The sequence below is a fragment of the Etheostoma cragini genome, chromosome 6 (assembly GCF_013103735.1).
Source record: "Etheostoma cragini isolate CJK2018 chromosome 6, CSU_Ecrag_1.0, whole genome shotgun sequence".
Classification (NCBI taxonomy): domain Eukaryota; kingdom Metazoa; phylum Chordata; class Actinopteri; order Perciformes; family Percidae; genus Etheostoma; species Etheostoma cragini.
In genome coordinates this window covers 2,695,050-2,709,393 of record NC_048412.1, presented here as the reverse complement: position 1 = coordinate 2,709,393, position 14,344 = coordinate 2,695,050, and the positions used below count along the sequence as shown (strand labels likewise).

The 14,344-nt window shown below is 41.7% G+C and overlaps 2 protein-coding genes across 2 annotated transcripts in view; one reads left to right on the top strand and one right to left on the bottom strand.

Annotated features, from left to right (window-relative positions):
* Positions 1-370: 370 nt before the first annotated feature.
* dcaf13 (ddb1 and cul4 associated factor 13) lies at positions 371-11,471 on the bottom strand. Its single transcript, XM_034874057.1, has 11 exons — positions 11,246-11,471; positions 10,042-10,241; positions 9,011-9,118; positions 8,800-8,889; positions 8,435-8,590; positions 7,874-7,951; positions 7,703-7,785; positions 7,309-7,473; positions 5,756-5,891; positions 1,353-1,516; positions 371-838 (listed from the first exon to the last, which is right to left on the bottom strand). The coding sequence occupies exons 1-11, from the start codon at positions 11,313-11,315 to the stop codon at positions 751-753; spliced, it is 1,338 nt and encodes a 445-aa protein (XP_034729948.1). The 5' UTR covers positions 11,316-11,471; the 3' UTR covers positions 371-750.
* Positions 11,472-12,130: 659 nt separating this feature from the next.
* slc25a32a (solute carrier family 25 member 32a) overlaps positions 12,131-14,344 on the top strand; it is a 4,723-nt gene continuing 2,509 nt past the window's right edge. Inside the window, exons 1-3 of the mRNA XM_034873470.1 lie at positions 12,131-12,598; positions 12,956-13,106; positions 13,647-13,734. Of these exons, the coding sequence (XP_034729361.1) occupies positions 12,400-12,598; positions 12,956-13,106; positions 13,647-13,734 (438 nt within the window). The 5' untranslated portion in view covers positions 12,131-12,399. The remainder of the gene's footprint in view (positions 12,599-12,955; positions 13,107-13,646; positions 13,735-14,344) is intronic.

Here is a 14,344-nt window from a genome sequence, read left to right as displayed (position 1 = left end):
CTACTAAAGGGAGGGTTTGGACTTTACTCTGAGGCCGAATCATGGACATACTGCCCCAATGTGTATGACAGTAGCGCCATTTTGTACAATTTACCCAGTTGAAACTACAAAACAAACATACAAAAGAGACTTCTTAGAGAACGGTCTTGGATACAGAAAGAATGAGGCTCTTATAGCAAGTTGTTCGACAGGCCTGTCTTTCTTTAACAGAACCCTTTTGACATAAGAGTTGTCGGACGGGAAATCATTTCAAGCATTCGGAAACCTTTGTCTCCGGTTGCACATTTCTTGAACAGAATTCAGGGGAACTGAAACCATAAAACAAAGCGAAGAAGTATTGTAGCTCTCAAGTCACACGACATTCTTTTGAAACATGGAAACATTTAATCAGTTCATTTCTTTAATCATCGTGGGTCCTGTGATGAAAAATACTAGCTCAAAGCAAAATGTGTGACGATAAGTCACTCAAATACAGGACCAAAACAGAAATGTGTAGATGTGTAAAGAGAGTCCAACAACAACTGCTCAGTGAAAAGTTGAGCGAATGCTCTACAAGATGTATTTACAGTCTGTTTCCTGGTTCTTCCATAAATGCAGAACTTGTCACTTGTCCTTCCCACAACTGAAAAACTCAAACTTATTTTCTTCAATTCTTAAGTGAGAGCAGTCTGAACATGTCTCATGTTGGTGTGATCGTGGGCTCCACCTCATCTTCATTCCGGTCTTCAGTTCTCTTCCCAGACCCCTCAACTATTTGACCACAGTCACAACATGCTTCTCCTTCTCAGACACCACGGGAACACTTCCTGGCTTGCTGTGCTTGCGGACATTCCTCTCCCTGGAAAACAAAAGAAGAAGAGCCATGAAAACAAACTCAATCTGCTGGGGGAGAATATTCAGGAAGGGATAGATGTGCAAACAGAAAGGCGGAGGCAGGAAGAGACTGAATATGAGACCGTTGACCCAACACCTACGTCACCGACTACACTAATGCACCCTGAAAACAATGCATAAAGCATAGCTGGTAAATCATTCACAGTCCAAACACGTGTGACGGTCACAATGCCGTCAGTAATTAGGAAAAAGGGCAGCAGACTGGGCTGTGAATCACTGGACGGCAGGGCAAACCGGGACAATCAATCCCCCATGCATGCTGTAAATGAGTATGTAAGGGCTATTGAGACCATGTCACACGGGGCAGTCCCCTCACTGAGATTTTCCATTAGGCTGGTGTGACTGCGTAGGTCAGACCGACCCTGGCAGCCGCCCAAGTCACCATCACCTCTGCATGGACACAAAGGGCGCCATTTCTGTAGATGCATTAGCTAGTTCTAAAAATATTGAACACATACTTCCTACGGCGAGCCTCTTTCATAACCCTCAGCTCCTTGCTCTGGTGGTAGACGTTCTTGGGCAGATGTCGGTGACGGGCGATGCGTCTGATCTGCGGGTGGTGCTGGAACTTCTCCTTCAGCTTCTGGCTGTAGTTGGCGGCCTGCCGCTCTCTGGGGGCCAGCTGCATGACACAAGGGGAGAGGGGGGGGGGGGGGGGGGGGGGGGGGATTGGTTAAGTCTAGGGAACAGGCGGGGTTCTCACTAAACTAAAACATGGATGCTCACGGGGGTTCCTCCAAATCAAAGTAATGTGCTTTAACCCTCCTTGACCCCTTCAAAAAATATCTATATCTGAAATATATTACCACAAAAAAATGGATTAGATTCCATGCAACGCTATTTGCAAATATTACTGATCACTTTCATTCCTCTGATCTTAACTATTAGTCTAAATAATTCATAATGTCTGCTTTTTAAGTCAAATATTAGGTACAATTCTATATAAATTAGGTTTATTGACAATGAATTCCAAAAGTAGTAGTGGTAGTATGGTGGTGTTAGTAAAAAATAAAAATAAAATAAAACAAAAAGTCAGAAAAAGGGACCAAAATGTCAAATATTTTGTCTGTTTTTGACCCAGGAGGACAACACAAGGGTTAAACGGCGCAGTGGATACGACACAGGCTTCTGGTGTGGGAGCCCTCTGTGGGGGGCTTCTGAGAGCCTGAAACCACCAGACTTCACCTGGGTTCTCGTTTTTTAGGCATTTGAACTAACGCTGGACCAATGACATCGCTTTAATAGTGGGAAGCGCCTCCCTGAGGCTTCTGCCTGAGATCAGAACAGGAAACAGAGGGCGACATTTCGGAGTCTTGTTACAGGCATTTTAACCCGTTAAGATGTATTTATACCATCAGTCTGAACATCACATCCTAAGTGTTTTCCTAAATGCCCTGATTCCAGTAACGATGAGTATTTCCAGTTCGTCTCAGGTGGGATTTAGTTAATTACCGACAGTCGTGGTACGATGTCTCATATCATCAAATGTCATCCGGTACAGTAAAGCAGTAACTTCAGCTCGACAACGTGCTCATTCAAAACCGAATCAATCACTTTTAAAAAGTGAAGAGCCCAGCTCAACAGCATTGCTCCCTCTCCGGCTCGGTCATAAAAACCACCAGCTGCTCGGACCGGTCTTGGCCCAGGCCGCCCTCCTCCAAGGCTTTTATTCTAATTGAAAGCAATGATTTGTCTCAGTGAAGAGCTGTTAGATGCTGATCCTGTTGGACTAATCTAATTCCCCTGGATACACATGGTTAGCCTGCTAAACACGGTTTGTATGATCTCAACAAGATGGATGTGAGATGGCAGATGATGAGGCTTCTGGAGTTTGTCTGGATAAAAAAAAAAAAAAAAAAGAAAAAAAAAAAAGACATCTCTGGAAAATTATTGCTGAGAACAAACAGCAGCAACTTATGAATGACCACGCTACAGCAAGGTGCAAGTAGTAACTATAATCCAACTGATGTATACAGTCCAAAGCAGAGATGCCAAAAAGTCAGACCCCAAAACTATAACCAACGTGTCGGGGAAAATGCAGCAACAAACAGAGTGGCATGGATCAAAAGGGGTCCTCGTCACCCATATTGTTAATGTGGGTGATTAAATTCTAATAACACTGGCTTCAGATCACATGAAAGTATTTGCTGAGATCTGGGAACACTGTGAGTTTGACAGGTCAAGACATACTAGCAGTGGGTCCACATGTAGAGGTTTACTTCAATACAGCGGGTCCGGGTTCGATTCCGACCTGCGGCCCTTTGCTGCATGACATTCTCCCCCCCCCCTTTGTTTTTCTTTAGCTGTCCTGTCAATAACGGCCTAAGATGTCCAAAAAATAATCTTAAAAAACAGGCCATATAGGTCGGTAATAATAATAATAACAACAATACCTTTTTAGTTGGCGGCAACCTTTCTAGATAAACAAGGACATCTTAGGGCACAGCTAATACAATTTAACAAAATAGACAACAAGGCCTGCACGATTCAGGGAAAAATATTAATCATGATTTTTTAGCTATATCACGATTATTTGCTATCCCCATTCTCAGCCACGATTCTTATTTCACAAAGTGTCGTGTTTATTGCACACATGAACCATGACAAGACAAAACAAATTGGCAGAACCAAACAGTTTTTTTGGCACCTATAGCACATCACCAGCAGCCTGTAAACACAGACGCTTCAATGGAGACAAGGAAGAGCATCGCAACGTGTTTTCTACAGTCTAAGATTAAAACTCACAAGAGAGTAGCGGCGTTTGTGATGCATTCGGCTCTTAAAATATATGAGAATCAAAGTCATAAAAAAAAAATATATATATATATATATATTTAAAATTACATTTTTTTTTTTAGAAAGATTAATCACGCAAGCTTATAGACAACATCTAAAAAGTGTTAAGTAAGATCAGAAAAGCAGTAAAAAAAAGTGTCAGGAGGGTTTCTATGGTGATGCAGTACTTTGAAGACTAAAAAGTTATATTTAAATATTTAATATATTATAATAATATTTAATATTTAAAGTCTATAGATGGTGTATAAAGATATTAAAACTGTAAAGGACAGTTATGTCATTATTTAGCAGTTTGCGTTTGTTTTCTCTTTTAGATTCGTTACGGATCTGAAGACTGCAAGTTCAAAAAAGGACAAAATCTGGAAGGGTGTGCAGCAGAATAACACCTAAATAGGTCATGTTTGTTTTGAAATCGGCCATTTTAAATGCCAATACCGATAGTTCGGGAAATGCCTAATATCGTCCGGCAATAAATCGGTCTGTCTATCCATCCACAACAGGAGACGTTCGAGCCTCGTACCAGTTGCCCGGCTCGCATGTGTCTGAGGAACAGATACACTCCTGTTCTTTTTAAAAAAAAAAAAAAAAAAAAAAAAAAAAAAAAAATCAATAAAGTTGTGTAAACAGGCCGTGTAAAGGCTCGAGTGTCCCTCCTACACATGTTTCTTTTCAGGGATGAAGTCCATTTTCTTCTGTTTTACACGTGGGACTACATTGACTGTAGTGGTACCTGACCCGGGCGACCACAGCAGGACTGAAGCAGTTGCTGCTGCACTGCTTTCTAACGCTGGGTTTTACAGACACATGAACAAGTTTCTTTCCACACACACACACGCGCGCACACACACACACACACCCACACCCCCCCACACACACACACACACACCCCTTAACTTGAGTTCAACCTACAAAAAAAAAAAAGAACCTAAATAAACGAGGGGTGGGTTAAGGTTTTCAGAGCAGGAGAAATACATTTCACCCAATTTATAACAAATAGGAGTGGACTGATTCATCCAGTTGTAGATCTTGGTCTTAACTGTAAAGGGTCTAGTTTACACCTGAGTCAAAGGCCCCAAAGTGCAAAGTTAAAAAAAAAAATTGTGATGTGCAGCAGCTGATAGAGAAGCCTGATCCAGACAGAGACAAATGCTTGATTCAGCATTCCTGATAATTAAAGACCCCTTCAGTACAACTTGATTGTTAATGCTTCATTATGTACAGAGTGGCCCGCTTTAAGTGATTGGCTGATACAAACTGCTGATAGGAGCAGCCCTTGTCTGATCTCTTTAAGTGCAAAGCTTGCGAATAAATCTCCCCTTACACAGTGACAGTAAAACAAGTGCCAAAAGCGGGCCAATTTTCCACTCTGAAGTTGCATTAAGAGAATAGGCAAGAGTGAATCCGATTAGGGATGAAAGATGGCTGTTGGTGATGGCATTGATCTTTATTATTCAGCCATAATAACTGGGATCGGGGGCATTGGATCACCTCCCAGCATTTTACAGGAGCTTTATTTGACAGTTGAGCAGAACAAAACATCGGGGCCATATTTTCTGCTAACACAGCCTATGTTATCTGAATACAATGCATGTGGTACCCACTAAACAAGATGTTAAAACGCAGTCAAGATTTCTGAGAAGTCTTTGGTCGGCGATTTGTGAAACAACTGCACAAGCTTAGGAGTTTTCGGGACTTACACCTGCCACTGTGCCAATTGGTACTTATTGAGAGTGATTCTACCCTAAGTCAGCATTCATCAGGGCATTTGACAACAGCAGTGCCGTTGCTCCTGGCACCCGCCGTTACCCTGCTGAGGTGGGCCCGGGGCCACGGCTGTGTTGAAGAATGGCACTAGCTCAAAAAACAAGATAACCGGAGGGAGATGCAGTGTGCAGCGCGTCTGACAGCTGAGGAAAACACAACTGTTGATTGGTACACAGTCATGAAGCCCACTGCTTACCAAAAAGCAGCCAATCAGCAGCAAGCTGCCTAAATATGAATTTGATTGGAGCAGAAGATATACTCTAAGTGAAAGCAGGGACGATATGGAGAAGGCAGGACTCACCACTCCTAGTTTCTCAGCTGCGTTGGCTTTCCACAGTCGGATATTCATTTCATCAGAACCGCTCAGGATGTATTTGTTGTCCGACGACCACTTTATGCAGATGACGTGCTGCATGCGCTTGGTGTGGTAGACCTCCCTAAATGTCCAAAAAGCAACAACATAAAACGAAATGATAGAATAAAAATGAGTCAAGACAATGCCTTAATTGTCTGTTAGAAAAACCACAAAAACAAGCACTTCTACAGAATCAAGTGTTACAACAACATAGACTCACTGTATTCCGGACACTTTCGACACAATTGACAGTAAAAAAAGTACAATAAGATATCAATGCGTGGTAACACAAGCCTGATTGGCTTATCTGTCTTTGGAGGCAGGTCTTACACACACACACACAGACACACACAGAAGTTTGATTGATACATTTTTGTTGCGATAGGAATGTGAATCGATTTCTTTGCCAACCTGCGTTGATTTCTCCTGAAACTGGGGACTGGTTGAAGTCAAAAGAGGCAAAAGCAAGGATGACACGGCACGTATATGTTTTCCCATAAAACTAAGCAGTATTTATGAAATTAGCAAGAAAGAGTGAAAGTGAGTGACTTTGCAGTGCCGTCCGCTCTACTGAACTCAAGAGAACTGTCACCCGCTCTCTTTCCCCTTTGAGGGTGAGCAACTGGAAAAGTGACAGGATTTTGTTTCCATCACTCCAAAAGTCACGTTAACAAAGTCACTCAATCTTAGACAAAGTGGCAAACAGCGACGAAAGCCACGACATGAAAGCCGTACTCGCGCATCTGCAGTTTACTATATATAGCATTGTGGACTGTTAATTTGATGAATGTACTTTTTAAATCAGACACCAGATGAGACAGGAAGCAAACGTTAGCGAACGCTGCGTTCACTCGGCATCGCCCCCAAACAAAATGTTTTCAGGTAACCATTAGTTGTTTGTTCAACAACCCAATAAATCAACTAATTTAAAAAATGAGATAGATAGATAGATAGATAGATAGATAGAGAGATTTTTTGATGGGGCATTCTTCCTTTTATTAGATATTGACAGTGGCTAGACAAGTAAGGTGTGATAGAGCTGAGGGATGACACGCACCAAAAGGGCCACAGGTCAGACTTGAACCCGGGCCACTGCAGTACTCCGCCTACATGGGGCGGGCTCTCTTACTGGATGAGCCAGAGGCCGCCCCGCAAGTCAAAATATTAGCTGGAAAAAAGGTCTATCCTGGCTAAAGTACCATATTTCTGATTTGTGCTTGTAGTCAGGTACCAAGTGTTTTCAACCAATATTTACGAAGCATTCCAACCTGCCATGCAGTTATGCTGTCTGACTCCATCTCTCTCTCCATATCTATAGGTTTAAGTGTGTATATATAAATATATATCTATACATACATACTCTGCTTACACTCTACTGTGGCTCAGTCAGAAGAACAGGACAGAAAGGGGTCCTGATTACAGACCAGTAATACGATGACAGTGAACATTTTATGCAATGACAACAGTAATTTAAAACTGGCGTTCAGGGCCACACTAACCTGCTGTGGCCACTGTCCTTGGGGAAGATGCGGATGGTTTTGTCAAAACTGGCAGATACAAACTCCTTCCCCGTTGGGGAATAGTCAACGTCCAGCACTGCAGAGACGTGGTCCATGTGCACGGTGACCGGCTGGTCCAGGTACCGCATGTCATATGTGTAGAGGCTGATCAGACAAAGAAGCACAATTAGCCCAAATGCATTGTAGTGGGAGGCGGCACGTCATGGCACCATACATTAATCGCCGCTCTGTTTGGAAAGCAATGGAGCAAAGTTGGATTTTTACATTTGTACATGCACAATTCCTCCTGTTTGAGTACCAATTCTTGAGACCTAATGTACCTAAATACAATACTCATGAGAAGCATTCTCAATTTTGAACATCCTCCACTCACTTGTAGTCCTCATTTGAACATGTGAAGTAATAGGCTTCCATAGGGTTCCAGCACAAAGTGTTGCTCCTCATTGTCATAATAACCTACAGAAGAAAATGAAAACACAGCAGTAGATATAAATCCTACCATGTCATTGTTAAGAAATCGGGGTGAGTGAATGATAGACCCTACCTTTTTCAGGGGCGCTGGTTCTCTCATGTCATACAGGACTATACTTCTGTCAGAGGCACAGCTTGCAAGAAGTTCAGTCTGTGGAAAGACAGCGTTGACCTTAAAGTGTGAGCAGGGTGGCAGATCTAAAGAAGTCCGACAATAACCACTAATAAGAAGGGCTGGGCAATATATTGATATTAGATAGACATTGATATACAAGACTAGATGTCGTCTTAAATTGGGATATTGTAATATTACACACACGTTGTCTTTTCCTGGTTTTAAAAGCTACATTACAGTAAAGTGATTTTTCTGAACTTACCAGACTGCTGGAGCCGTTTTATTGTGTGCGCGTTTACCCTCTTAATCATTGGATCCACATTATTTATGATTATTTATCGAAACTCTCATTGTGGTAGTATTTTGTGAACGCACCAATTGTCAACACTACAATCTCGACATTGATGTATTTGCTCAAACATTTTGTGACACTTGATTTTCGCCACGTTGCCCGGCTCTACTATTGAGTGTAGTTCATGCTGTGCCGGGAGGGGGTGTGGTGGATGTGCGGCGTCCTACCTCCACGGGGTTGAAGCGGACGCAGCTGAAGCTGTCTACGCCCCAGGTGAAGGAGCGGACTGGGCTGCTCCTCTGCTCGTCCCAGATGTCCACCTGCTGGCCACATGTTGCAAACACCGCCTCCTTCTGGTGATGGTCTAGTCCGGTGAAGACCGTCTGCAAGTGATAAGAATCATTTTTACAGTGACCAACATGTGATGCGTTACTGACCCTTTTATCATGGTCTCCTACAGAGCAGGGCGGGGCGGGGGGGGGGGGGGGGGGGGGGGGGGGGGGGGGGGGGGGGGGGGGGGGGGGGGGGGGGGGTTCCATTATCATGATGCAACAACAGCTGTAATACTACAGCAAATGCTCACTGATCACACCTTGCCCAGAATAGTGTTGAGTGGCTCCTCTTCCTCCCCGTAACCTGGCGCCTCCATTTTCCAATGCTTGATTGTTTTGTCGTCACCAACCTGTCCGAGTATGCACGCCGAGATATAGATATGTATAAAAAATATAATAAATAAAGCTAGATTAGAAGACAGCATATGAATAATTCTGAAAACTTCTCAGATAATGAATGGCAGCAGTCACCGTAAAGAAGGATGTTCCACAGTAGCGGACGACCATTCCACGGACAAATCCTTCGTGTGCTTGGAGAGTGCGGACACATTCGTGTTTGGTCAGGTTCCACAGTTTGACCTAAGGATCAAATTCAAAGAAAAAATGTTAAGAATGGATGCATAACACACAATACAGTTTTTTCCCTGGATTCATCAAAGACTTAGGTGGGCATATTTGAAGAAGGGGTTTAATGGGATGCTTTTTAATAAAAGAAATATGCAAGTCACCATCATTTTGGACCGTTATTACCACCATACCTACAACTTTGTAAAAGCAAGAGCAGATAAAAAAAATCTAAAATACAATCAAAAATGCTTAAAGACAAAGCTTGCTTAATAAGTCAAACTACAATCATTAGACCTGAGAAAACTGTTAGTTTGATGCTTTTTTAGCACTTGTTTGCTGTTTTTGGGGCTTTTGCCACATTTCAAATTCATGCGCTGGTGTGTGCGTCGAGCCGACGTGTTAGTCTGTGTGTGTGTGTGTGTGTGTGTGTGTGTGTGTGTGTGTGTGTGTGCACGTGTGGGTAAGGCGTAGACGCAGAGGGGTCTGCAGGAGGTACGCAGTTGATGCAGAAGCATAAAGCGGCCTTAAGACTTGTAATGGTAGCGAAAGTGTAGGACCAGCAGACTCAAGGACTCCTATGTCCCTCATGCCATCAGTCTCAACAACTCCCCACTCAGGGGGAGGAGGAAATAGGGCAGAGAGGACAACACATACACACACCTGGACTCACATAAATACCTGGACACTTGCCTCGACACAGACACTTGACTGATCATTTATGGTAAATGTATTTTTATAGCTACATTTTTTATTGTTATTAATGTTATCTTTATACTGTCTTTTTCTTTACTGTATTCTTCTTGCTAAAAACCGATGCTGGAAATTTCCACTTCCTTGCAGGAGTCATCCCAAAAGGATTAATAAAGAGAAGTCCTGTAGTATTGTGTGTACACTGTCCCGGCATTACTAACAGAGGTACTTTGGCAGATAGTTACCTCCCCATCGCAGGAGCCAGAGAGCAGGGTGGAGAGGTTCCTGGTGTGCTTGGCCATGCAGTTCACCCCATCTCTGTGTCCATCCAGAGAGGCCAGGAAAGGCTTGGCAAACACCCGCTCAAGCTTAGTGGCATTCAGGGCCCGGGTGTACTCTCTGCTCACCTCAAACGGATGGAGGGCCGGGTCATAGTTTCTAGGGACTAACGATAAGAGAGGAGTCACTCTAAAGACATTTCACCTGCATATATGACGATGATCATGTTCTTTTACAAAATAAAAATAAATGTGAGGCTACAGCAATGCATAGCAATGGAAGCATCAAAGGGCAACAAAGCCACCTGGAGTCAACATACAGTACATGGGATTCCACACAGCATTGCATATTAATTATGAATATACAGAGGCTTCTATGTTTAGCATTGTTTCAGGGCTAACATTAGTTTTAGATAAAATGCAGAAGTGTGATATCCATTAGAATCAATTTCATTGTAGAGCTGGGCAACAAACTGATATACCGTTATCGTGATATGAGACTAAATATCGTCTTAGATTTTGCATATCGTAATATGTCATAAGTATAAGGATGTATTACAGTAAAGGGATGTCATTTTCTGCACTTACCACATTGTGCCTTTACCCACTTAGTCATTATATCCACATTAATAATGATTATTTATCAAAAATCTCATTGTGTAAATATTATGTAAAAGCCCCTATAGTCAACACTACAATATCGTAGCAGTATCGATATCGAGGTATTTGGCCAAAAATATCGTGATATTTGATTTATGCCATGTGGCCAAGTCCTACTTCACTGTTATCAATTACATATTTCTCTGTTACAGCATATTGAATTTACTTCTGGTTTCATTTTATATTAGCCTCAAATGAACTAACGTTACCGTTACTTGACTAGCACACATGCTAACTTTATAACGTTAGGCCAATTCACAATTCAAGTGACTTAAAATAGGTGCTAATGTTGTAGCTAGTTGTTAGCTTTTCTTGCTAATTTTTTTTTAGAAAAAAAAGACAACGACAGTTCACAGGTAATAGCAATGTCCCTTTTGTCAAAATGACATAATTTAGGTGGTTTTACTTATTAGACTGTGTGGGGCTGATATTTGCTAATAATAACTGGATAGCATTAGCACTAGCTAGCAAACAGTGTTTAGCCTATCCGAGTTTAACATGTCGAACTTACCACGCTGAATATCTAGTTTGGTCTCCCGGACGTAATCATCCGGGTTCCTCGAGAGGACTTTAACTTTCATTTGGTAGAGGAATAAAAGCGGACACACGCTTAAAAAACGCTGTTAGGTTTCAGTTAAATAACAAAACTACTAGCTAGCAACCTTGTGTTGATAAAGAAGAAATTTGACGGCGTTGCATTGTGGGATGTCAAGTCCTCGTAGTTGCGTCTACGGTGACGTCACTGACAACAGCTGTCAAGGTACAAAATGTAGTAGCGAAAAACCGGATATACAACGAATTTGGTTTTCAACCTCATACTATTTTCATTTTTGAGAAAGTAACTCTTCAAACCACTTTTCCTTAAGAGGTTTTACCAAATATTTTAAAGAATCTCTCTCTCTCTCTCTCTCTCTCTCTCTCTCTCTCTCTCTCTATATATATATATATATATATATATATATATATATATATATATATATATATATACGTTAGATATATAATCAATGATAAATAATCTCTTTTTCAAGATAAAAAAAGCTTTTTTAATCTTGAATTATTTTTTTTACTTTTTGAAAGTCCTTTGAAAGTTCCTAAAAGTAAACAGGTGTGTACTTATCAAACATAGAATTAACTAAATTTAAAGTAAACTTCAATCAGAATCTGCTTCTTTTACCAAGTGTCTGTACACATACACAGAATTTGACTCTATGTATACAAATATATAATTTACAGGCACAGTGGATGTTTACAGGAGAAGCAGTGGGTGCAGTTGATTGTGTGACGTCGGGTTTATAAAAAAAACACATACCGTTTATCGTTCTTCAAAATGGTTTCATTTTGAAGGTACCAACCGGAAGCACTACTCCTAATTATGTCGCTTTGGCAACAATGTATTACTAGCATTGATGTTAGCAGGAAGGTCGAGCAGTGGCACTGCTGCTTGACATTGGTAACGTTAGCTATATCAACCATAATGGGGCACCGCATGTCAACAACGTGGCTCAATTGCTAATGAAAATGAGAACGTTTCAAGAAGTTAGTACCGCCTGTATGACATGGTGAGCCGTGTAAGTTGTCGTGCTAAATGCTAAAAAGGAAAACTATAAGCTAGCAGTTCCGCGACAGGAGCTAACTAAGTAAATCAGCAGCGACACCTGGGTAAAAATGAGTTCCGCTCCAAATCACGGTGCCGTTATCACAGAGACAGTGTCCAGCAAACCCGGTTCTGCCGTGTCAATAGCCGGACATGTCCAGCAGGTCTTCAGCCACGTGAAGATAGAAAACCTGGTCGCAGGACTCAGTGGAGGAGTGGTGTCAACACTGGTGCTTCATCCTCTGGATCTGGTCAAAATCAGGTTTGCAGGTAACGTTTCAGTATGACGTTAGCCTTATATTAAAGATTATATTTAGCCTTTTCCACCTTTAATTTTTGACAGGACAGTTAGGTGAGAAAGGGGGGGGGAAGACATGCAGGAAATCGTCACAGGTCGGACTCGAACCCTGGACCTTTGCTTCGAGGCACAAAATGTTAGCTCCATGTGCGCCTGCTCTACCATTGAACCAACCTGGCAACGCTTCACCTTTCAAATGCGATGACTTTTTATAATGATGCAACGCTACTGAATTAATTAATTTTTGAAATTGTTTGGGTCATATACATATATATTTGGACGATATCCTATGACTAAACAACATTTCTTTTGATTTTCCTTCAATGTAGTAAGTGATGGATTGGATCTTAGACCTAAGTACAGTGGCATACTGCACTGTATGAGGAGTGTTTGGCGGCAGGAGGGACTCCGAGGACTCTACCAAGGAGTGACACCCAATATTTGGGGTGCTGGAGCATCTTGGGGCCTCTACTTCTTTTTGTACGTAAGCTATAAACCTAATTGATCATGTCTGCATCATGGTATTTCTTATGAATTGTTTTTGTCCTTTTTAACCCTTGTGTTGTCTTCCTTTCGACCTGCAACTTGTAGTTTTTCTGGGTCAAGATTAGAACTTCTTTTTTCCCCGCACTTTTGCCACTTTTTTTATCCAAGTTTTTTTTCACTTTTGCCTTTTATTTTAGTTGGCTTTTTGGGGGAATTTTTTTGTGCCACGTTTTTCACGTTTTATCCAAAGATTTTTATTATTTTTTACGTTTTATTTTTGTATTTATTTCTTCAAATGCTATAAAATGGAATAAAACACCCAAATTCAAAGAAAGTAGTGAACTGATTGCGTTGTATGGAACAATCCACATTATTATTATTAGTTTTTTTACAATTTGATTGAGAGAAACCTGAATTTCTGATATAGAAACTGTATGAAAACTGGGTCAAATTTGACCCGAGGACAACAGGAGGGTTAAAAATGATCTCTAACTGTGACATTTCTTATTTTCCACACTTATCGTTCCTTTACAGCTACAATGCATTCAAAGGGTACACAAAGGAGGGCCGTCAAACTGAACTGAGTGCCACAGAGCACCTGGCGTGTGCAGCCGAAGCAGGTTAGTCCTACATCTGAACACCAGTCTGACACATAATCAGTACACAGTCAACTACTGTGGCCCTCTGTTGATTTAATGTCACAGGGTCAAGGATCTGCTCCCTGCTTGCCAAATGGCTGAAAATTAAGCCTATTGAAAGATTTCAGGAATACCCAGGAATTCCAAGAGAGAGAAGACAGGATTTCTTTTAGCTGCTTTAAACTGCATTAGCAATTAAAAAGTTCCTGGGCACTCGGTAGTATTTTTTTATTAAGGGATAAGTGGTATCACGTTCACCATTTCCTCAACATTTCAACATCTCCTCACTATCTGCTAGCTGCCTGCCCCCAGAACACACTGTAAAAAAACATCTCCTCACTATTTGCTAGCTGCCTGTCCCCTGAACACACTGTAAAAAACATCTCCTCACTATCTGCTAGCTGCCTGTCCATAGAACACACTGTAAAAAACATCTCCTCACTATCTGCTAGCTGCCTGTCCCCTGAACACACTGTAAAAAACATCTCTTCACTATGTGCTAGCTGCCTGTCCATAGAACACACTGTAAAAAACATCTCCTCACTATCTGCTAGCTGCCTGTCCCCAGAACACACTGTAAAAAACATCTCTGCA

Bases quoted from the DNA above. Each gene is read 5' to 3' on its own strand.
- dcaf13 (XM_034874057.1), bottom strand. From the start codon at position 11,315: ATGAAAGTTAAAGTCCTCTCGAGGAACCCGGATGATTACGTCCGGGAG. The intron at 9,119-10,041 runs GTAACTATCTGC...TTTGATCCTTAG, and splicing joins CTGGCTCCTGCGATGGGGAG to GTCAAACTGTGGAACCTGAC. The intron at 8,890-9,010 runs GTGACTGCTGCC...ATACTCGGACAG, and splicing joins GTGGAACATCCTTCTTTACG to GTTGGTGACGACAAAACAAT.